At 39.8% G+C, this 25,404-nt stretch overlaps 1 protein-coding gene across 2 annotated transcripts; it reads left to right on the forward strand.

The window, feature by feature from the left end:
* The first annotated feature begins 7,567 nt into the window (after positions 1-7,567).
* LOC139411268 (interleukin-6 receptor subunit beta) lies at positions 7,568-23,735 on the forward strand. 2 transcript variants are annotated; one of them, XM_071157331.1, is made up of 14 exons: positions 7,568-8,068; positions 10,058-10,181; positions 10,415-10,548; positions 11,699-11,829; positions 12,183-12,342; positions 12,600-12,682; positions 17,309-17,525; positions 18,084-18,269; positions 18,383-18,484; positions 18,754-18,897; positions 19,157-19,297; positions 20,789-20,873; positions 22,387-22,468; positions 22,629-23,735. In XM_071157331.1, the coding sequence occupies exons 2-14, from the start codon at positions 10,159-10,161 to the stop codon at positions 22,998-23,000; spliced, it is 1,860 nt and encodes a 619-aa protein (XP_071013432.1). In that variant the 5' UTR covers positions 7,568-8,068; positions 10,058-10,158; the 3' UTR covers positions 23,001-23,735. The 2 variants fall into 2 exon arrangements, with proteins under 2 accessions (XP_071013432.1, XP_071013433.1); XM_071157332.1 differs by lacking the exon at positions 7,568-8,068 and having other exon boundaries at positions 10,063-10,181; positions 22,629-22,941; positions 23,486-23,628.
* The last annotated feature ends 1,669 nt before the right edge of the window (positions 23,736-25,404 follow it).

Genomic DNA, 25,404 nt, shown 5'->3' on the forward strand with positions numbered 1-25,404 from the left:
TGCAGGGAACTAGAGTGGAGACCATAAAAATACAGACACTAGTAGGACAGAAATGTCTTACTATTAGTTAAATATGAATTGTTAACCATTAATATCAAATAAATCAGGTAAATATGTAATTTTCCACTAACATTCCCCTCTCAAGAAACTCAAGTTTCTTCTAGAAAAATTAAAATGTGTTAAGTATACATTTAAACTAACAAAATACATCCCTCTGGTGCCTGACATTTCATCCATGGTAAACAACCTTCCTCTGGGTTGCTGAGCTTAATACCTTCTTTATCAAAACACAGTCAATTTGGAACATAAAACCCATAAAATTAACATCACACACTAGCTTAATTTCAACAGATAAGACAGTATTCACGCTGGCATCACACACAAAGGTAGGAGTCAGCATGACGAAAATGTCCACCCCATTTAGAACGAACCCTTCCTACACCAGTGACAGACACCCCTCTCTGGGCACTTTGTACACTCAGTAGGAACATGAGCTCCACATCTGGGTCCTTATGCTCAGAATTGGGGTCCTCATCAGAGATGTAGTCAGGAATAGGGAATAGGTCAGGGAAATCCTTGGGTTTCCAAATCAGATTTAAAACCCAATTCATTATCCAACCAAAATCCGGAATGACATTGCTCAGTGATTCACATTGGTTATATCACTCAAAATGAACACCCCCAACTTAACACACATCAACACTGGCAGAATGTACATTCATATTAACATTCAATATAATTGTCCTATAATTCTAGTATTATAACTTTCTCATCACGATTATAATTACAGATCAGTATCTCAATGCATTCTTAGCCTAAATTACTATACATTTAGCAGTGTATACCTCCACAATCAACCTGATACCCCAAACAACAACTTTAGACAAGTCTAAATCAATTACGAGCACAGTTGACCAACCCCTCCCTTTCCCAGCACTCAATCTTCAGGCATTTCTTAATTTTTCTTCTACAGATAGCTTCACAGTTCAAAGTGGATGGCCCATGACAATGTCCCAATTTCAATGTTTCACCTGAACCCCACCAAAACTTATTATGTCTTGTCCATTTGCCAATAAGTATACCAGCAATATGAGAGGAGTTTTGGAACGGATAGGATCAGTCACAGGGTCAGGAAGTTATCCTGATCATCCAACAGACCCAATCTGATGATATTTATCAAACCAAACAAAAACAAACAATGCAACAATATACTCCTTCATATATCGCGCAATACATTCCTACATATCACTCAAGGTGTGTAAACCTCAATCCAAAAACCTCAAGACTGGTAATTCCCCCATTTTGATACATGCCTCACCGTGTGAGTAATGTGTAAAAACAACAACACTGCAAATCAAATTCGAATTACTACCCATATTAACCCCATTAAAAAAAATGGTACCCATAACATCATAGTAAAAACAGACTTTAGACAGCTTCCCCTCATTCAAGGGCAGCCCTCTCTTTCCACTGTGGACCTAATCATAACTAGTAAGTTGTGTGTGTGTGTGTGTGTGTGTGTGGTAAACCATACGGCAAAAACAAACAAAAATGGCCAGGCCTTATTTAATTTGGTAGTTCCCTTTACTGCCGAATCCAGATACCTTTATACCTATAAAACTGCTGAATTTCACTAACCCCTCTCCCAAGACCATAGCCTCAGGAAACATTTCAAAGAGATGGAAAATGGAAGAGAAACAAAACATTTATTTAGCATAAGGAACCAGTGATATTTGATCCCAGGCATTTATTTAAAAGTTGTTTGAGACATGGTCTCCTACAGTTGAAGTCAGAAGTTTACATACACTTAGGTTGGAGTCATTAAAAGTCGTATTTCAACCACTCCACACATTTCTTGTTAACAAACTATAGTTTTGGCAAGTCTGATAGGACATCTACTTTGTGCATGACACAAGTAATTTTTCCAACAATTGTTTACAGACAGATTATTTCACTGTATCACAATTCCAGTGTGTCAGACGTATACATACATTAAGTTGACTGTGCCTTTAAACAGCTTGGAAAATTCCAGAAAATTATGTCATGGCTTTAGAAGCTTCTAATTGACATACTTTGAGTCAATTGGAGGTGTATCTGTGGATGTATTTCAAGGCCTACCTTCAAACTCAGTGCCTCTTTGCTTGACATCATGGGAAAATCAAAAGAAATCAGCCAAGACCACAGAAAAAAAGTCTGGTTCTTCCTTGGGATCAATTTCCAAACACCTGAAGGTACCACGTTCATCTGTACAAACAAGAGTACGCAAGTATAAACACCATGGGACCACGCAGCCGTCATACCACTCAGGAAAGAGACGCGTTCTGTCTCCTGGAGATGAACGTACTTTGATGCGAAAAGTGCAATCAATCCCAGAACAACAGCAAAGGACCTTGTGAAGATGCTGGAGGAAACAGGTACAAAAGTATCTATATCCACAATAAAACAAGTCCGACATCGACATAACCTAAAAGGCTGTTCAGCAAAGCCAGACTACGGTTTGCAACTGCACATGGGGACACAGATCGTACTTTTTGGAGAAATGTCCTCTGGTCTGATGAAACAAAAATAGAACTGTTTGGCCATAATGACCATCGTTCTGTTTGGAAGGAAAAGGGGGAGGCTTGCAAGCCGAACAACACCATCCCAACCGTGAAGCACGAGGGGTGGCAGCATCATGTTGTGGGGGTGCTTTGCTGCAGGAGGGACTGGTGCACTTCACAAAATAGATGGCATCATGAGGAAAGAAAGATTATGTGGATATATTGACGCAACATCTCAAAACATCAGTTAAGTTAAAGCTTGGTCGCAAATGGGTCTTCCAAATGGACAATGACCCCAAGCATACTTCCAAAGTTGTGGCAAAATGGCTTAAGGACAACAAAGTCAAGGTATTGGAGTGGCCATCACAAAGCCCTGACCTCAATCCCATAAAAAAGTTGTGGGCAGAACTGAAAAAGCGTGTGCGAGAAGTAGGCCTGACTCAGTTACATCAGCTCTGTCAGGAGGAATGGGCCAAAATTCACCCAACTTATTGTGGAAGTTTGTGAAAGGCTACCCGAAACGTTTGACCCAAGTTAAACAATTTAAAGGCAATGCTACCAAGTACGAATTGAGTGTATGTAAACTTCTATCCCACTGGGAATGTGAATGACGAAATAGAAACTGAAATAAATCATATTCTCTACTATTATTCTGACATTTCACATTCTTAAAATAAATTGGTGATCCTAACCTAAGACAGGGATTTTTAACTCGGATGAAATGTCAGGAATTGTGAAAAACTTAGTTTAAATGTATTTGGCTAAAGTGTATGTAATCTTCCGACTTCAACTGTACGTCTCCCTTTAACTCAAAGACCATAATCTCTACCCCTATTGATCTAACCGAGACCATACACCACTATGTACCATTTTCCTGTCCCGCTACTTTCTAGAGGATTTGTTGCTGCTATTTTGAAAAAGATGACAAGGCTTACATCACAGCACCCCCCCCCCCCCCCCCAAATGCTGTGGGTGCAGTAGTCTCCATTACCACTCTACTCATTTTGTAACCCTGTACCTTGTATTACTAAAATATCGCATCATTAGAGTGTTATCAAAAAACTCACTAATAACATATTACCATTCACATACTGTCAACACTCATTAAATGTACATCAATCCTCCTTATCAATGTCTTTCGTCACTGTCACCCATCGTAAGGTTTATAAAATAAAATAAACCATGCTTATTCTCTCCTTTGTAAAAGGCAATGTTTACATGTAGTCTACCCTAACAATATTACTAATATTATTATTTATTTTTTTTATATCAGCCTTGCTTCACACTCATTAAACGTCTATTATTTTAAGATGAACCTGTAATGCGCCAAATGTAGAAAATACATCAGCCAATTCTCAATCATTCCAAACATTTCAAATTCGAAATGCTTACTTACTCACCTTTGTTACCTTCACTAGTCTACGTCTCTTCCCTTAAAACTCAGAAAGCCCTATAGAATCTCTACTGTACTCTACCTCTGTCTTTCCACTTACGTTACTATATCAGATGAACAGTTTTTCTTCAATTATAGTCAAAACAACATAACTTCTGTTCATAGGGAGGCCACTTTAATATATTATCTCTTGTTTCGCTAGTTGTACTTTCCTGTATGATGCCTTGCGACCCTGCTCTACCACATAGTTGACTTATCAACACAGAATATTTCTGGTGAGAACTGGCAAAATGTTTCACAAACTCATCCATGTTGAGGGAGTGTGCCCTCCTTGACTCAACACTGAGATTTCCGAGGTGACTTAACCTGTCATCAACCATTGTTGTCCTAAGGTGGGTTTAAATCCGTTTTAAAGCTGAGAAGCTTCTCCCGCAAGAAGCAATGCAGACTGGTGTAACAAACAGAAATCTTACTAAGTCGAAATAGCTCATGGAAGATGTCTTTATAAGGTTATAAAAACAAAACAAAGTCAAGGAGAGTACAGTCGCGGCCAAATGTTTTGAGAATTACACAAATATTAATTTCCAGAAAGTTTGCTGCTTCAGTGTCTTTAGATATTTTTGTCAGATGTTACTATGGAATACTGCAGTATAATTACAAGTATTTCATAAGTGTCAAAGGCTTTTATTGACAATTACATGAAGTTGATGCAAAGATTCAATATTTGCAGTGTTGACCCTTCTTTTTCAAGACCTCTGCAATCCGCCCTGGCATGCTGTCAATTAACTTCTGGGCCACAGAAGGGACTGATGGCAGCCTATTCTTGCATAATCAATGCTTGGAGTTTGTCAGAATTTGTGGGTTTTTGTTTGTCCACCTGCCTCTTGAGGATTGATCACAAGTTCTCAATGGGATTAAGGTCTGGGGAGTTTCCTGGCCATGGACCCAAAATATCGATGTTTTGTTCCCTGAGCCACTTAGTTATCACTTTTTCCTTATGGCAAGGTGCTCCATCATGCTGGAAAAGGCATTGTTCGTCACCAAACTGTTCCTGGATGGTTGGGAGAAGTTGCTCTCGGAGGATGTGTTGGTACCATTCTTTATTCATGGCTGTGTTCTTAGGAAAAATTGTGAGTGAGCCCACTCCCTTGGCTGAGAAACAACCCCACACATGAATGGTCTCAGGATGCTTAACTGTTGGCATGACACAGGACTGATGGTGGCGCTCACCTTGTCTTCTCCGGAAAAGCTTTTTTCCGGATGCCCCAAGCAATCGGAAAGGGGATTCATCAGAGAAAATGACTTTACCCCAGTCCTCAGCAGTCCAATCCCTGTACTGTAAGTTATTCCTGGAGAGAAGTGGCTTCTTTGCTGCCCTTCTTGACACCAGGCCATCCTCCAAAAGTATTCGCCTCACTGTGCGTGCAGATGCCCTCACATCTGCCTGCTGCCGTTCCTAAGCAAGCTCTGTAGTGGTGGTGCCCCGATCCCACAGCTGAATCAACTTTAGGAGACGGTCCTGGCGCTTGCTGGACTTTCTTGGGTGCCCTGAAGCCTTCTGCAGAAATGCAGTGGAAATGTTTTGGGGGGGGATTCAGTTCATTTGCATGGCAAAGAGGGACTTTGCAATTAATTACAATTCATCTGATCACTCTTCATAACATTCTGGATTATATGCAAATTGCCATCATACAAACTGAGGCAGCAGACTTTGTGAAAATGAATATTTGTGTCATTCTCAACATTTGGCCACGACTGTATATCCCTTCCACTTTTCTCTATCCTATCAAAAAGCCCCTTGGTTTGATGAACCTCATGTTTGAGGTCCTCTAAATCTAAATCTGGCTCTTAGGTCTGAGCAAAGCCAAACAGAGGCTCCTCATTCAAGAATGTTGTACTCTTTGGGTTGAGAAACTGGACCCCTTGCATTATCTTGCAATTCTTATTTGAAAAACACCTCTGCAGCTCAGCTGTGAGACTGTCAAGCACCTGATAAAAGATAGCTCTTTGGAAGCTCTCACCATCACTTCGGTCACTATTTTTCTGTCCTACGGCGCTCATCATCAATGAGTCGTGAAATCTTAAGCTTGCTTTAGGCTGTCTTTTACACACTGTTTGTACACTTATTTTGCAGTGCTCTGCCATCTCTTCAACCTCTTTCCAAAGTTATCCAAAGTAACCCTCACTAGTCCTGTAATGTGTATGTAAGGGCACCTACTAGATCCACAGCCCTTGCTAGGTCAAGAGAGCTTGATTGGAGCATGTCAGAAAGACATTTGGCATCTCCAAGCACTTTATAAAAGGTAAACAAAAGCCCTATGACATGTACATCTATCTGAGAAAGTGTTGATGTGTGCCTTAACCAGCCTTTCAAAGAACTTCATGATTACAGACGTCAGTGCTACAGTGCAGTAGTCATTGTGCCATGAAGCCTTAGAGTTCTTGGGAACAGGAATGATGGTAGTCGTCTTAAAACCTGTGGACAGTAAAAGGCCTGTCTAAAATGTGCAGTTTTTTTGCACATTGCCACAAGTTTTGAGGGAGCGTGCAATTGGCATGCTGACTGCAATACTGTCCACCAGAGCTCTGCCATAAGCCACCTCCAATATCGTTTTAGAGAGTTTGGCAATGCGTCCAACCAGCCTCACAACTGCAAACCATGTGAAATCATGCCATTCCAGGATCTTCACATCCAGCTTCTTCACCTGCGGATCGTCTGAGACCAGTCACCTTGACTGTTGATAAAACTGTGGGTTTGCACTACAAAATAATTTCTGCACAAACTGTCAGAAACCATCTCAGGGACACTCATCTGCATGCTCGTCATCCTCACCAGGGTCTTGACCTGACAGCAGTTCGGTGTCGTAACCGACTTCAGTGGGAAAATGCTCACCTCGATGGCCACTGACACACTGTGCTCTTCACGGATTAATTCCGGTTTCAACTGTACCGATGTCAGACAGCGTATATGACATTGTGTGGGTGAGCAGTTTGCTGATGTCAACGTGCGACCCATGGTGACGATGGTGTTATAGTTAGACAAACAAGCAATTTGAATGCACAGAGAGATGGTGACATGATCCTGATGCCCATTGCCTTGCCATTCATCCGCTGCCATCACCTCATGTTTCAGCATGATAATGCATGGCCCCATGTCTCAAGGATATGTGCACAATTCCTGGTAGCTGAAAATGTCTAATTTCTTCCATGGCCTGCATACTCACCAGACATGTCACCCATTGAGCATGTTTGGGATGCTCTGGATCGACGTGTACGACAACGTGTTCCATTTCCCTCCGATATCCTACAACTTCGCACAGCTATTGAAAAGGAGTGGGACAACAATCCACAGGCCACAATCAACAGCCTGATTGAAGGAGATCATGAGGCAAATTGTGGTCACAAGCCCCTACATTTTTAAGGTATCTGTGACCAAAATATGCATATCTGTATTCCCAGTCATGTGAAATCTATAGGTTAGGGCTGAATTCATTTATTTGAATTCACTGATTTCATTATATGAACTGTATCTCAGTAAAATTGTTGACATTGTTGCATGTTGCGTTGATATTTTAGTTCAGGGTACTTAACTTATTCATCTGTACATAAAGATGAATATGGAAACATAGGGTTGGCATGACATCCAGGGAACTCTTACCACTCTTAGTACACTACATTTGACAAGGGCCCATAGAGCTAGTAGTATACTATGTACGAAATAGGGTCCTATATGGCACTCCCCACTGGGTAAAACTGGTTGAATCAACGTTGTTTCCATGTCATTTCAACAACAACAAATCTATATGATGACATTGAATCAACATGGAAAACTGTTTGGATTGCAAAAAGTAATCAACATAAGGGGATTTGATATTCATTTCTCCCAACTTTCAACCTAAATCCAATAACATGGTGACATTTTTGTTGATTTTACATTGAATTTACACTAGTTGACAACTCAACCAAATGTAAATCAAAAAATAGACGTAAATTGTAAATTTAAGATGTTTCTGTTCCAATTCTATATGTCCAGAGTTAACTGTAAAGAGGAAAGACCTGAAGCGATGTGACAATGATAACCGCGTATGCGTCACTGACGATAGTGACTGTGTCCCCAGATCTCATGTGTCTCATGGTAGGAAGTTGACTCTTTCACCTTCATGATATCAGATTGTTTTTACTATTACTTATCTAGTACTTTTACCTGAACTAGTACATTTATTAGTACTGTTACTACTACTTTGAGAGAGAGTACATTTGCTGAGATTCATCTGAGATTCATCTTCGTAAAGTATTCAGACCCCTTGACTTTTCACATATTTTGATACGTGACAGCCTTATTCTAAAATGTATTAAATAAAAACATTTCCTAAGCAAGATGTTTCTACAACTTAAATGGAGTCCACCTGTTGTAAATTAAATTGATTGGACATGATTTGTACCTATATAAGGCCCCACAGTTGACAGTGCATGTCAGAGCAAAAACCAAGCATGTGTAACGGACGTCGTCGATGGAATAAGGTGAGGACCAATGCGTAGCGTGGTACATGTTCAAATTTTTAATAAAGTAAACTGAACACTGAATAACAAAGAAACAACCGGAACAGTTCTATCTGGTGTAGACACACAACGACTGAAACAAGCACCCACAAAACACAATCGAAAACAGGCTACCTAAATATGGTTCTCAATCAGGGACAACGATTGACAGCTGCCTCTGATTGAGAACCATACCAGGCCAAACACATAGAAAATCATAGAAAAACTAACATAGACAACCCACCCAACTCACGCCCTGACCATACTGAAACAAAAGACAAAACAAAGTAACTAAGGTCAGAACGTGACACCATGAGGTCGAAGGAATTTCCGTAGAGCTCCGAGACAGGATTGTGTCGAGGCACATATCTGTGGAAGGGTACCATAAATGTTCTGCAGTATTGAAGGTCTCCAAGAACAGAGTGGCCTCAATCCTTCTTAAATGGAAGAAGTTTGGAACCACCAAGACTCTTCCTAGAGCTGAGCAAATCGGGGGAGAAGGGCTTTGGTCAGGCAGGTGACCGAGAACCCGGTGGTCACTCTGACAGAGTTCCTCTGTTGAGATGGGAGAACCTTCCGGAAGGACAACCATCTCTGCAGCACTCTACCAATCAGGCCTTTATGGTAGAGTGGCCAGACGGAAGCCGCTCCTCAGTAAAAGGCACAGGACAAGATTCTCTGGTCTGATGAAACCAAGATTGAACTATTTGGCCTAAATGCCAAGTGTCACGTCTCGAGGAAACCTGGCACCATCCCTACGGTGAAGCATGGTGGTGGCAGCATCATGCTGTGGGGATGTTTTTCAGCGGCAGGGACTGGGAGACTGACTAGTCAGAGTCGAGGGAAAGATGAACAGAGCAAAGTACAGAGAGATCCTTGATGAAAACCTGCTCCAGAGCACTCAGGACCTCAGACTGGGGTGAAGGTTACCTTCCAATAAGACAACGACCCTAACCACACAGTCAAGACAACGCAGGAGTGGCTTAGGGACAAGTCTCTGAATGTCCTTGAGTTCCCCAGCCAGAGCCCGGACTTGAACCCGATCGATCATCTCTGGAGAGACCTGAAAATTGCTGTGCAGCAACGCTTCCCATCCAACCTGACAGAGCTGGAGAGGATCTCCAGAGAAAAATGGGAGAAACTCCCCAAATACAGGTGTTCTAAGCTTGTAGCGTCATACCGAAGAAGACTCTAGGCTGTAATCACTGCCAAAGGTGCTTCAACAAAGTACTGAGTAAAGGGTCTGAATACTTAAGTAAATGTGATATTAGAGTTTTTAATTTTTAATAAATTAGCAAAAAAACTGTTTATACTTTGTCATTATGGGGTATTATGTGTAGATTGATGAGGGTGAAAAAAGCTATTTAATCAATTTTAGAATAAGGCTGTAACCTAACAAAATGTGAAAAAAGTCAAGGGTTCTGAATACTTTCCGAAGGCACCGTATTTACTTATAGCAATATATTCTCTCATGGTTCTGGTTTCCACTATCATATGTTTTATGCATTTCTGACTTGATGTCAAATCTTCAATTCATTCCAGTACTCCACTGCCTTTTCGTTTCTCCATTTGCCTCCATTTTCAGAAAGGGTGAATATATCATGCTTTTTTCTACTCACTGACTATGCTCTGACTCCGTATCCTCAATGCCTTTGGAGTCAGGAATATAACATCAATGCAGAAAGCATGCACTCTCTCATTTTCAGTCAGTAAGTACATCTTAAATATTGCACCTTTATACCTTTTTGAGACATATGTTTTTAGATCAAGCGTAATCAATGTTATATCAATTGACTTTGCACCTATGTTGAATTGCTCCATCACCTGGGTGTCCTTTTATGCTCCCTTTCTGCAGGACAAAATACTGTATATCAGAAATAATGCGTACAATGACAGCATTGACATTTAAAATTGTCTTATTTTTTATTAATATTAATTTCAGGACCACTCCGATTTATTCTTGTATGGGAATCTTCAGCTTTGGTGGACGAATGAATATAACTTTAAAAATTAAGAACAACATGAATGGAATGGAGTCGTGGTCAGAGCCCTACGAAGTGGCAGTACAAGAAGCAAGTAATAACCCTTTAATTACTCATTTTAGCACATCATTTGAGATGAGGGACACCTTTTCACGTGTTGTTTATTTCAATTATTAACAGGTGTCTTGTTGAATCTTGAATTCATAAATGCATTTATAATTGGTTTATACATTTATGGAATTTATTTAAAAAATATATATATTTATTAGGATCACCATTACTCTTCCTGGGGTCCAGACAGTGTTAAAACAGTTACATCACAACAAAATACACCAACAGCCTACATCATAAATAAAACAATACATCATATATTACATTATTGCTCTAATATTACAAATGTACTATATAAAATCCACAATACCAAAACATTCCAGTGTGTGTGTGTATGTGCGTATTTGTATGTGTGTGTGTCTCCTCACAGTCCGCATTGTACCTTGAGGTGTTGTTTTATCTGTTATTTAAATCTGATTTTACTGCTCGCTTGAGTTACTTGATGTGGAAGAGTTCCATGTAGTCATGGCTTTCTCAGAGTCTGTTCTGAACTGTACTGTAAAGAGACCCCTAGTGGCATGTTTTGTGGGGTATGTACAGTATGGGTGTCTGAGCTGTGTGTTAGCTGCTTGAACAGACAGTTCGGTGTTTTCAACACTTCAGTACCTCTTACAAAGACAAGTAGTGATGCAGTCAATCTACTTTGAGCCAGGAGAGATTGGCATGCATATGTGCTTGATATTAGCCCTCTGTGTACATTTAAGGGCCAGCCGTTCTGCTCCGTTCTGGGACAACTTTAATTTGCTTATGTCTTTCTTTGCAGCACTTTCAGGTGTGATAAAACTAAGGCTTGTAGACCTGTAGGCTTTTAGATTTTTTTTATATGTATTTAGGTCTAGCTTATTACTTTCCACCCATTCTAAAACTAACTGCAGCGACTTCACTTGCTGTGGTAGCTGCCGTATATAATGGTGAGTCATCAGTCACACAGGCTTTGTGTGTGTGTGTGTGTGTGTGTGTGTGTGTGTGTGTGTCTGTCTGTGTGTGTGTGTCTGTCTCCTCACAATCTGCGTTGTGCTGTGAGGTGTTTTTTTTTCTTCTGTTCTTTACTATAACTGTGAGGAATGTGGGGACAGTAACAGGGGACGTGAATTTGGCCTTTCATTTAGTTTTCTTTTTGCTAAATGGAACAGTAAAAGCACCTTGTCCTACCATCACATCAGTCAATGGCTCTGACAACTCACTGGAGGTGACATGGGGGATCAGCAAGTTGCACACTAGATGTCGGGTCCGTTACCGAATGGCCACTGACAAATGGACTGAGGTATTGACTTCATTCTCTTCTGCTCTAACTTCACTACCCAAATGGACTCCGGTATTGACTTCATTCTCTTCTGCTCTAACTTCACTACTCAAATGGACTCAGGTATTGACTTCATTCTCTTCTGCTCTCACCTCACTTTCCAGAAATCTTCAAGTCTCTGACAGTGCACTTGTTGTTATATGATGCATATTTTAATCCAATGTTACATTTATTTGGGTAGTTAAAGCCTGATCCCAGACTACGTCCAAAATAGCACCCTATTCCCTATATGGTGCACTTCTTTAACAACATGTAGGGAATAGGGTGCCTTTTGGGACAGAGACTCAGTGGTATACTGCCATCTCTCACACCAGATCCCAGCCTATGTTCTTGTGGAAAGTGCTGAAAAAGCAGTCTACACGATTGAAGGCCTCAAGCCTTTCAGCAGCTACATCATTGCCGTTTCCTGTATTTTGTCATTTGGTCGCTGGAGTGACTGGAGCATGGAGACAACTGGGACAACACTGGAGAGTGGTAATAAAATGAATGATAAATCTAAGTCATTCCTTACACATGCTTCAACATTTCGAAACCTTACAGAGACTGTCAACTACCCTGGATAGCTACATTGTGGGAAATATATCTTATGGAATCAGCAAATATGTTAGTTCAGTGGTGTGTGACAAAGCTACATTTGAAAACAACATATGGATGCCGGAATAAGATGTTGTGTGCAGGAGGGCTCCTGATACTGCCACATCATGCTAGGTCTTATTTTTGTATTTTCACAGCACCCTCTAGACCGCCAGATATCTGTTATCATATGGAGACGGTGAACAAACAAGGACCTCATCACCTTATGCTTATGTGGAAGGTAATTTGAGTTTAAAACATTGTTCTTCGGTTTATCCTCAACTTTTATCTTGCCGTCGAAATCTATACTCAAGATTTGATAAAAGTCAGCATCATGATCCGATCTGAGGCCTTATCTGATTGACCTTTCAGTCATGTACAGCTGAAGTCGGAAGTTTACATACATTTTAGCCAAATACATTTAGTCAGTTTTCACAATTCCTGACATTTAATCCTAGTAAAAATTCCCTGTCTTAGGTCTGCATGTAAACTTCCGACTTCAACTGTATGTATAGCGGTGTCCGAAATGATTGACATCCTTGATAATGATGAGCAAAAACTGTAGGTTTGCTGTTTTAAGGTTTATATGTATGTATGTACAGTACCAGTCAAAAGTTTGGACACACCTAGTCCTTCAAGGGATCTTCTTTATTTTGACTATGTTCTACATTGTAGAATAATAGTGAAGACATCAAAACTATGAAATAACACATATGGAATCATGTAGTAACCCAAAAGAGTGTTGAACAAATCAAAATATATATTATATTTTAGATTCTTCAAATTAGCCACCCTTTGCCTTGATGACAGCTTTCCCACATTTGCTGAGCACTTGTCGGCTGCTTTTTCTTCACTCTGCAGTCCAACTCATCCCAAACCATCTCACTTGGGTTGAGGTCGGGTGATTGTGGAGGCCAGTTCCTCTGATGCAGCCTCATCACTCTCTTTCTTGGTCAAATAGCCCTTACACAGCCTGGAGGTGTGTTTTGAGTCATTGTCCTGTTGGAAAAACAAATGATAGTCCCACTAAGCGCAAACCAGATGGGATGGCGTATCACTGCAGAATGATGTGGTAGCCATGCTGGTTAAGTGTGCCTTGAATTCTAAATAAATCACAGACAGTGTCACCAGCAAAGCACCCCCACACCATCACCACTCCTCCTCCATGCTTCACGGTGGAACCACACATACGGAGATCCTCTGTTTACGTACACTGCGTCTCACAAAGACATGGCGGTTGGAAGCAAAAATCTCAAATTTGGACTCATCAGACTAAAGGACAGATTTCCACTGGTCAAATGTCCATTGCTTGTGTTTCTTGGCCCAAGCAAGTCTCTTCTTCTTATTGGTGTCCTTTAGCAGTGGTTTATTTGCAGCAATTTGACCATGAAGGCCTAATTCACACAGTCACGCAGTCACAGTTGATGTTGAGATGTGTCTGTTACTTGAACTCTGAAGCATTTATTTGGGCTGCAATCTGAGGCTGGTAACTAATGAATTCATCCTCTGCAGCAGAGGTAACTTTGGGTCTTTATGAGAGCTTTGGGTCCTTATGAGAGTCAGTTTCATCATAGTGCTTGATGGTTTTTGTGACTGCACTTGAAGAAACTTTTAAAGTTCTTGAAATTTTCCAGATTGACTGATCTTCATGTCTTAAAGTAATGATAGACTGTCATTTCTCTTTGCTTATTTGAGCTGTTCTTACCATAATATGGACTTGGTCTTTTACCAAATAGGGCTATCTTCTGTATTCCACCCTTACCTTGTCACATCACTGATTGGCTGAAATGCATTTTTTTTTCACCTTTATTTATCCAGGTAGGCAAGTTGAGAACAAGTTCTCATTTACAATTGCGACCTGGCCAAGGTAAAGCAAAGCAGTTCGACACATACAATAACACAGAGTTACACATGGAGTAAAACAAACATGCAGTCAATAATACAGTAGAAAAATAAGTCTATATACAATGTGAACAAGTGAGGTGAGATAAGGGGGTTAAAGGCAAAGAAAGGCCATGGTGGCGAAGTAAATACAATATAGCAAATAAAACACTGGAATGGTTGATTTGCAGTGGAAGAATGTGCAAAGTAGAGATATAAATAATGGGGTGCAAAGGAGCAAAATAAATAAGTAAATAAATCCAGTAGGGAAAGAGGTACAGTGCCTTGCGAAAGTATTCAGCCCCCTTGAACTTTGCGACCTTTTGCCACATTTCAGGCTTCAAACATAAAGATATAAAACTGTATTTTTTTGTGAAGAATCAACAACAAGTGGGACACAATCATGAAGTGGAACGACATTTATTGGATATTTCAAACTCTTTTAACAAATCAAAAACTGAAAAATTGGGCGTGCAAAATTATTCAGCCCCCTTAAGTTAATACTTTGTAGCGCCACCTTTTGCTGCGATTACAGCTGTAAGTCGCTTGGGGTATGTCTCTATCAGTTTTGCACATCGAGAGACTGACATTTTTTCCCATTCCTCCTTGCAAAACAGCTCGAGCTCAGTGAGGTTGGATGGAGAGCATTTGTGAACAGCAATTTTCAGTTCTTTCCACAGATTCTCGATTGGATTCAGGTCTGGACAGGTCTGGACAGGTCTGGCCTGACTTGGCCATTCTAACACCTGGATATGTTTATTTGTGAACCATTCCATTGTAGATTTTGCTTTATGTTTTGGATCATTGTCTTGTTGGAAGACAAATCTCCGTCCCAGTCTCAGGTCTTTTGCAGACTCCATCAGGTTTTCTTCCAGAATGGTCCTGTATTTGGCTCCATCCATCTTCCCATCAATTTTAACCATCTTCCCTGTCCCTGCTGAAGAAAAGCAGGCCCAAACCATGATGCTGCCACCACCATGTTTGACAGTGTGTTCAGGGTGATGAGCTGTGTTGCTTTTACGCCAAACATAACGTTTTGCATTGTTGCCAAAAAGTTCAATTTTGGTTTCATCTGACCAGAGCACCTTCTTCCACATGTTTGGTGTGTCTCCCAGGTGGCTTGTGGCAAACTTTAAACGACACTTTTTATGGATATCTTTAAGAAATGGCTTTCTTCTTGCCACTCTTCCATAAAGGCCAGATTTGTGCAATATACGACTGATTGTTGTCCTATGGACAGAGTCTCCCACCTCAGCTGTAGATCTCTGCAGTTCATCCAGAGTGATCATGGGCCTCTTGGCTGCATCTCTGATCAGTCTTCTCCTTGTATGAGCTGAAAGTTTAGAGGGACGGCCAGGTCTTGGTAGATTTGCAGTGGTCTGATACTCCTTCCATTTCAATATTATCGCTTGCACAGTGCTCCTTGGGATGTTTAAAGCTTGGGAAATCTTTTTGTATCCAAATCCGGCTTTAAACTTCTTCACAACAGTATCTCGGACCTGCCTGGTGTGTTCCTTGTTCTTCATGATGCTCTCTGCGCTTTTAACGGACCTCTGAGACTATCACAGTGCAGGTGCATTTATACAGAGACTTGATTACACACAGGTGGATTGTATTTATCATCATTAGTCATTTAGGTCAACATTGGATCATTCAGAGATCCTCACTGAACTTCTGGAGAGAGTTTGCTGCACTGAAAGTAAAGGGGCTGAATAATTTTGCACGCCCAATTTTTCAGTTTTTGATTTGTTAAAAAAGTTTGAAATATCCAATAAATGTCGTTCCACTTCATGATTGTGTCCCACTTGTTGTTGATTCTTCACAAAAAAATACAGTTTTATATCTTTATGTTTGAAGCCTGAAATGTGGCAAAAGGTCGCAAAGTTCAAGGGGGCCGAATACTTTCGCAAGGCACTGTAGTTGTTTGGGCTAAATTATAGATGGGCTATGTACAGGTGCAGTAATCTGTGAGCTGCTCTGACAGCTGGTGCTTAAAGCTAGTGAGGGAGATAAGTGTTTCCAGTTTCAGAGATTTTTGAAGTTCGTTCCAGTCATTGGCCGCAGAGAACTGGAACGTGAGGCGTCCAAAGGAAGAATTGGTTTTGGGGGTGACCAGAGAGATATACCTGCTGGAGCGCGTGCTACAGGTGGGTGCTGCTATGGTGACCAGCGAGCTGAGATAAGGGGGGACTTTACCTAGCAGGGTCTTGTAGATGACCTGGAGCCAGTGGGTTTGGCTACGAGTATGAAGCGAGGGCCAGCCAACGAGAGCGTACAGGTCGCAGTGGTGGGTAGTATATGGGGCTTTGGTGACAAAACGGATGGCACTGTGATAGACTGCATCCAATGTATTGCATCCAATTTATTGAGTAGGGTATTGGAGGGTATTTTGTAAATGACATCGCCGAAGTCGAGGATTGGTAGGATGGTCAGTTTTACAAGGGTATGTTTGGCAGCATGAGTGAAGGATGCTTTGTTAGCGAAATAGTAAGCCAATTCTAGATTTAACTTTGGATTGGAGATGTTTGATGTGAGTCTGGTATGAAAATTAAGAAGGAAAGAAATTCCACAAATTAACTTTTAACAAGGCACACCTGTAAATTGAAATACATTATAGGTGACTACCTCATGAAGCTGGTTGAGAGAATGCCACGTGTGTAACGCTGTCATCAAGGCAAATGGGGGCTACTTTGAAGAATCTCAAATATGTTTTGATTTGTTTAACACTTTTTTGTTACTACATGATTCCATATGTGTTATTTCATAGTTTTGATGTCTTAACTATTATTCCACAATGCAGAAAATAGTAAAAATAAAGAAAAACCTTAAAGGAGTAGGCGTGTCCAAACTTTTGACTGGTGCTGTATGTGTATTTAAAAAAAATAGTATTTCAGTGAAGGTACATACATTATCCAATCAATAGATATATTCTTAAATCTGAATAGGCCATTTGACTTTTAAAAATGTATTTGTTTTTGTATTTCAGGCCCTTGATGTTTATGATGCTCACGGACATATTCTTGGGTACCAAGTGAGCTACACACAAACAAAGCACCCCTTTCTGAGTGTGACCACTAACACCACAGATCTGAAGGTGGTCCTTGTGGTGACCGAGGATGAGTTGGAGGTCACAGTTATGGCGTACAACAGCGCTGGTGGATCTCCTTACTCTCATCTAAAGATTGACCTGAGTCTTCATCAGAGTGAGTTAAATGTCTGTTTCCATGAATAGATAGTGATTACAGAGGTGTTTGACTTTTTCATTTTAATGGGTGATAATCTCAACACCCAGATCCAAATCTCTGCACTAGTCGAATAACCGCTTGTCACGAGGCTAAATGCGTGGTAAATGGTAATGTAATGTACTTCTGAGAAAATGAGGTAGAGAAGAAGTCTCTAATCTTAACAACCATCTGGTTGATTAGACTCCTCCACCCCTGGCAAAATTGTGCAATATCCTTTTTGTGTCAATATCACCAATTTCTGTAGAAGCCTGAGATGGAAGTGAGAAATGGCAGATGCATAAGCCCTCTGTCTCCAGCCTTTAAGTCAAATGATTTTCCAGCGATGTTATGTATTTTTCTAGATTGCCCTTGAACTATTCATTCAAAAATCAAAACTGTTTAGTTAGACAGTCAACAGAGGTACTTTACATACTGACATGAATTTCAGTAGTCCCTGAAGGGGCAAGGCTTTTCACCTTGTGTAATTGATCAGATATTAGGTCAATTAACTTATTAAACAGTGGATGTTGGTGTTAGCTCTACCCTCAGTGAGAAGACTTTGGGTGAATTCTGAAGATGATAGGCTAGTGCTTCATTGGGATGTGGGACACATATCCCTGCCAGTTAGTGAGGTTGCCAATGAGTGGGCCACTGATGCTGCACATCCCACATCCAGTCACTGGAAACGAGTGAATGGCTCCACCAGATCAACAGTCTTGAAAGGTAAATGCATGGGCATGCACGGTGATGAAGTAGACAAAGCATTGATACCACGTATCACAGTTCGATCGCAATAAGACATGTTGACTGTGCAAATGCATGCACCTCTGTTTCAGACCATCTTCAGCCTGGGACAACATACAGAATCAATGTTTACCCCGTATCAAATCAACTGTGTGGGCCACCCAAGTCAATCTTTGCCAACCTAGAGTACGGAAGTAAGTAGGGCTAATGTTCAAGTCATAACATTTATTCACTTATTGTTTATGTGAAATGGGGTTCCTACTATTCCTAAAATATATCGCACAGGCGGCTGGTGGCACCTTTATTGGGGAGGACAGCCGCAGAGTAATGGTTGGAACGGAATGAATGGAAGAGTATCAAAACACATGGTTTCCAGGTATTTGATCCCATTCCATTCACTTCTTTCCAGCCTATATTATGAGATGTCCTCCCCTCACGAGCCTCCAATGCTATGTTGCTTCAGCGCTTTTAGGTGCAGTCGGAATGCACGTTGTGGATGTGACTAAAAACACAGTGACTGTACAGTGGGAGTGGCAGAGAAAGGAGGTTCACCCCAAGGTTCTCAGATACAGAGTGATACTGCGCCTGGGGGAGATACAGGTCGAATGTGAGAGCATTTCCTCTATTTACATATTAGTCCAGGCAATTTGTGATTTTTTTAAAACTTTTTCATTAAACATGAAACTTGCTACATTTATACAGTTTGAATGTATATATCTGAGGGATTTTGCATGAATGTTTGATCTCAAGTTAGGACCAAATCCTATGTGATAAAGTCATTGTTTTGTCCCTGGGTTAACAATCACAGTCTTGAAACTATTGTTGATATACAGACAGATCAATTGCTATTCTATTCACCATCTCAGCTATCCCTGTCTGGCCAGAGGTATGGCAGCACACATTCTTCAAACTCCGCGCAAACACAGGCTATTCTGTTAATTTACTGGCGGAGACTTCTAATGACAACATTTCAAGAGAAATTATTCCGATTAAAACACATATTTTTGGTAAGTATTTCTTTAAGTACAGTATTGTTGAGAACATACACTACCGTTCAAAAGTTTGGGGTGACTTAGACACGTCCTTGTTTTTGATAGAACATTTTTTGTCCATTAAAATAACATGAAATTGATCAGAAATACAGTGTAGACATTGTTAATGTTGTAAATGCCTATTGTAGTTGGACACGGCTGATTTTTAATGGAATATCTACATAGGCCTATTATCATCAACCATCACTCCTGTGTTCCAATGGCACGTTGAGTTAGCTAATCCAAATGTATAATTTTAAAAGACTAATTGATCATTAGTTAAATCTGTTATTCTGATTAAAGAAGCAATAAAACTGGCCTTCTTTAAACTAGTTGAGTATCTGGAGCATCAGCAATTGTGGGTTCGATTACAGGCTCAAAATTGCCAGAAACAAAGAACTTTCTTCTGAAAGTTCTTTGTTGGCAGCTTCATTAAATGCTACCCGCAAAACTCTGCCTAGAAGGCCAGCATCCCGGCGTCGCCTCTTCACTGTTGACGTTGAGACTAGTGTTTTGCGGGTACTATTTAATGAAGCTGCCAGTTGAGGACTTGTGAAGCGTCTGTTTCTCAAACTAGACACTCTAATGTACTTGTCCTCTTGCTCAGTTGTGCACTGGGCCTCCCACTCCTCTTTCTATTCTGGTTAGAGCCAGTTTGCGCTGTTCAGTGAAGGGAGTAGTACACTGCGTTGTACGAGATCTTCAGTTTCTTGGCAATTTCTCGCATGGAATAGCCTTAATTTCTCAGAACAAGAATAGACTGACGAGTTTCAGAAGAAAGTTCTTTGTTTCTGGCTATTTTGAGCCTATAATCAAACCCACAAATGCTGATCCTCCAGATACTCAACTAGTTTAAAAGAAGGCCAGTTTTATTGCTTCTTTAATCAGAATAACAGTTTTAAGCTGTGCTGACATAATTGCAAAAGGGTTTTCTAATGATCAATTATCCTTTTAAAATAATAAACTTGGATTAGCTAACACAACATGCCATTGGAACACAGGAGTGATGGTTGCTGATAATGAGCCTCTGTACGCCTATGTAGATATTCCATTTAAAAAATCTGCCGTTTCCAGCTACAATAGTCATTTACAACATTAACAATGTCTACACTGTATTTCGATCAATTTGATGTTATTTTAATGGACAAAATGTTTTGCTTCTCTTTAAAAAAAAAAAAAAAGGAAATTTCTAAGTGACCCCAAACTTTTGAACGGTAGTGTATTTGATTAGTCAGAAAGCCTTACAGTATTAAGATGGTAGTGTATAATATTGGGCAATTCTAAATTATGCCATCTACCTACAGGCTTGATTCTGTCCAAAGCTGCTTGCTTGTACATTGGTGTATTTTAATGCATACCTCATTATAATGTTGTTAGAATATTAAATACAAGGTTATTTTGTCCACATTGGTTTTGATTGACAAAATAAACATAAGTCTGAATATATGAAACCTGTTCCATTTTCAGAACATAATGAAATAATGTTCACCTTCTGTCTAATCGCCCTGCTTACCTTTGGCCTTGGAGTTTTCTTGATCTTATCCAGAACTGTGTAAGTCATACATTTTTGTATTTTTCTTCATAATTAAAACCTACACATTGCTTTTGCTTTTCTCATTACTTATGTGTACTTAGCTTCATCAGTATCATAACATAAGGCTCAAGGCTCTTTGTCATTAATGATCAGGGATGATGCTTGTTTTTTCCTGTTGCTCTCTGTAATATGTGAATAGGCCTTATCTGACTGTCCTGACTGTGTATGCAGCTGTAGGATCTTAATTTGATCAGTATTGTCATAGCAAACTAATCATGCAGCAACAGGATTTGAACATTTAGTCCATAATGTTGCTTGATCAATGGTTAGGCTATTAGCTGGACAAAAACAGGCAACTGTTCATGAAAAGTGTAATACTGTTAATATAACCTTGTGTTAGTGAGGGTTTTCAGTGAATTTATGTAAATTATGAAGCTCATCTGCATTTACTGCTGCGCAGGAAAATTATCTGCACTAAAAGTGTTATCAAATTAAGATCCAACATCTGTATATGAATGACATGATGGCCAATCAGATAATGCCAATACACATATCACCGAGAGTAATAGAAAAAAATGGCACTCTAATGCGTGTTTTTTTCCCCTTCTTATTTTCAGCTTGTCTCTGTATATTTGCTGTGTATGTTTTTGTATGTATGCATTTGGCTTTTTTATGCTGCACAATAATTTTCTTTCGGGGGACAATCAAGACACACTACCGTTCAAAAGTTTGGCGTCACTTAGAAATGTCCTAGTTTTTTAAAGAAAAGCACATTTTTTGTTCATTAACATAACATCAAATTGATCAGAAATAGTGTAGACATTGTTAATATTGTAAATGACTATTGTAGCTGGAAATGGCAGATTTTTTATGGAATATCTACTGTCCATTGTCAGCAACCATCACTCCTGTGTTCCAATGGCACGTTGTGTTAGCTAATCCAAGTTTATCATTTTAAAAGGCTAATTGATCATTAGAAAACCCTTTTGCAATTATGTTAGCACAGCTGAAATCTGTTATTCTGATTAAAGAAGCAATAAAACTGGCCTTCTTTAGACTAGTTGAGTATCTCGATGGAGCATCAGCATTTGTGGGTTTGATTACAGGCTCAAAATGGCCAGAAACAAAGTCAGGATGTGGCCCAGCAGTTAATTGACAGCATGCCAGGGCAGATTGCAGAGGTCTTGAAAAAGAAGGGTCAACACTGCAAATATTGACTCTTTGCATCAACTTCATGTAATTGTCAATAAAAGCCTTTGACACTTATGAAATGCTTGTAATTATACTTCAGTATTCCATAGTAACATCTGTCAAAAACATCTAGACACTGAAGCAGCAAACTATGTGAAAATTAATATTTGTGTCATTCTCAAAACTTTTTGCCACAACTGTATATTGAATGGAATTGAATTAACCATAAAGTCGAAGAACTGTGTCATGTCGAAGGTTAAGGGCTTTTCTCTATAATTCCACACTGCATATTTAGTTTAAACACGTTGTGCATATTATTATTGTGTTCTTTTCTCTACAGCTACAAAACATATTTCTTTCCAAATATTGCTAACCCTGGGGCCAGTGTTGTTGGACGATGGCTTTTGGAGTCACACCATGAGGTAATTTTCATGGCCATGCACAGTTGCATCCACCATTTGGGACACGCGCAACATGTCTGAAATTGTTGTGTACAAAGAGAGAGTGTTGTGTTGTGTTAGTTAAGCTCCTTAAAACCCTAGACCACAGTCTAATGTGTATAATGTACATTTTCCCCAACAGAAAAACCGTGTGAAGAATGTACTGAAGCTGGAGGAGTTCTTAGTCACTGATCTCTCAGGGGAAAACGGCTTTGTTGAGCTGTGGCAAGAAAGACCACCTGTGAGAGAGGACGGGATTTTTAACCCTGGTTCATCTCACAGTACCCTCAATATAAAACATATTTTTATTCCGCAAAATACAGAATACATTGAAAATACTCATAAAAGTAACAGAGAGAACAGGGATTCCTCCCTGATGTTTAACAATGTTGCCCACATAGAGAATGGCCAGGGTACACACATAGAAAATTGCCAGGGTAGCTTACTTCCAGAAAGCACCCAAATACAGTGCAATTTTGACTATATAAAGAACAAGCATACTCTTGAAAAATAGCATTTTTAGAGAACACCCCAAGCAATGTTGAGTAAATTGAAAACGCTTTTTCTCAGCAATAAAATGCTCAATATGGATCGTCTTCAATGAATGCCGTTTTAATATTCTCAATAAACAAACCTAGATTTTACATTTACATTTTGTAAATGTAAACCATTTTAAGTGCTACTGTTCTTCATAATGTTACAGGCTTTGTTTTTTCCACTTATGTTTTGAGGTGGGACTTTAGCAGGTATAGCTCGTTAGCACATAGGGCGCACCGATTTGTGTCACCTCGTTAGTCAGTATGTGTTAAACCTGTGCCGACCTAGTGCTCTTGAGAGATGTGGAGGGTTAACACTTTTATTCCGCGCTCCTTCTTTTTGATTTCTAGGCAAACAGTCCTTTATCTGATCATCCCTGTTTTCGTTTTGCTCCACTTTTTGGTTTGCGCCTCTTCTCTTTTTTTGCAAATTTAGTGGGCTCTTGTGGTGGATGTCTTTAAGGTTTCACGTGTTGTTACTTGTCAACTTTCAGTGGGCACCCCCACGTCTTTCAGAACTCCCCCTAAAACCCCACTTGTTTCATTTTGGTTGTTGTCAGTGACTCGTTAGTTCCCCCTTCTGTTTGAGCGACATTTTAGGTTTTCTTGCTGGGGAACTTAATTAACAATGTATACAGTATTTGTTCTGCTGTAAAATATATTGTACATATATTTTTACATTTTATATTAAACTTCAACCCTATCCCATGTCATTTTATGGGTTAACTTTATGGGTAAACAATGAGAATGATGAATATATTATGTCATTTTTTGTATGTAGTATTCTCTTTATGTATTATGGGGAGTTTAATTCAATTTAAATATATATATAAATAATTACCTGACTGATGGTATCCTATTCGAAAATAATATACTATGGAATCACTGATAGAGAAAATTATGAAGGGGATAATACACACTGAGAAGGGACCGTTAAAATATTTTATTAAATAGATGTAGCTCTTAAATAACTTGTCAGTAATTGTATTGCATAGTAATTTATATTACCTGTATAGAGGGCTTGAAGTTGACGTACGATGCCTCCTGGTGGTCATTCATTCCTTCAACGAAAACAGCCCAGTGGCTACCCAAAACTGTATGATAACAGTGCCAAACTGCATAATAACAGTGCCTAAACTAGTTGATTCATCACCACGGTCATTTTCAGTGTAGTATTTGGCTGCTCTAACAAGACAGGAAAGACAACGGGCAAAAATATGCTTACAGATTCCCTGCAATCCTAAAAATACCATTGTTGATACCAATGAGATGAGACTCAACAACTGTCAGAAAGGCGAAGAAACCTTTTGGCCCGTCAAATTAAATCACATTTTATTGTCAAGACTTTAACCCAGACAGCTGCCAGTACCAGACCTGCTACTATCATTTAATCACTGGTAAGTACAGTTGAAGTCGGAAGTTTAGCCTTAGCCAAATACATTTAAACTCAGTTTTTCACAATTCCTGACATTTAATCTGAGTAAAAAATCCTTGTCTTAGGTCAGTTAGGATCACCACTTTATTTTAAGAATGTGAAATGTCAGAATAATAATAGTGAGAATGATATATTTCAGCTTGTATTTAATCAGTGCTAGCTAATCATTTCACCCTCTTCCATGGCTGTTAGCTAGCTACCTAACTACAAATGCATTTGGAGTAAGAATGATAAATATCAAATCAAATCAAATGTATTTATATAGCCCTTCGTACATCAGCTGATATCTCAAAGTGCTGTACAGAAACCCAGCCTAAAACCCCAAACAGCAAGCAATGCAGGTGTAGAAGCACGGTGGCTAGGAAAAATTCCCTAGAAAGGCCAAAACCTAGGAAGAAACCTAGAGAGGAACCAGGCTATGTGGAGTGGCCAGTCCTCTTCTGGCTGTGCCGGGTGGAGATTATAACAGAACATGGCCAAGATGTTCAAATGTTCATAAATGACCAGCATGGTCGAATAATAATAAGGCAGAACAGTTGAAACTGGAGCAGCAGCACAGTCAGGTGGACTGGGGACAGCAAGGAGTCATCATGTCAGGTATGAAACAAAATAATAGTCAAACGTTTCGGGTGGTAGCAAAACGCAGCAAGCCATGTAGACGATTGGAGGACTTCCAGACTGATGCTTGGTGTGGTTGCTAAGTGATTTGTGACGCAACTGCAAGCACTAATTGACTGCCTGTACAATATGTATTTTTGACAACAAGGGTAATATTCTTTCATATGAACAATTTATAACATTGAATGAGTTTACAATACCTTTCAGATAGTTTATTTCTGTGATCAAAGCCATTCCCAGTGGTTTAACTACACTAATGAAAACTCATCTTAGCTTTGGTGATGATCACAGAACTTATCCAGAAATCAGTTTGGAAGGCGTGGGCTTAC

Source organism: Oncorhynchus clarkii, chromosome 6 (genome assembly GCF_045791955.1).
Source record: "Oncorhynchus clarkii lewisi isolate Uvic-CL-2024 chromosome 6, UVic_Ocla_1.0, whole genome shotgun sequence".
In the NCBI taxonomy this organism is placed as follows: domain Eukaryota; kingdom Metazoa; phylum Chordata; class Actinopteri; order Salmoniformes; family Salmonidae; genus Oncorhynchus; species Oncorhynchus clarkii.

Excerpts from the sequence above, each read along its gene's own strand:
- LOC139411268 (XM_071157332.1), top strand. The coding sequence starts at position 10,159 with ATGCACTCTCTCATTTTCAGTCA. Across the intron at positions 12,683-17,308 it reads ACCTTATGCTTATGTGGAAG|GCCCTTGATGTTTATGATGC; the intron begins GTAATTTGAGTT and ends TTTGTATTTCAG. Across the intron at positions 22,942-23,485 it reads GGGTAGCTTACTTCCAGAAA|GTTTCACGTGTTGTTACTTG; the intron begins GCACCCAAATAC and ends GATGTCTTTAAG.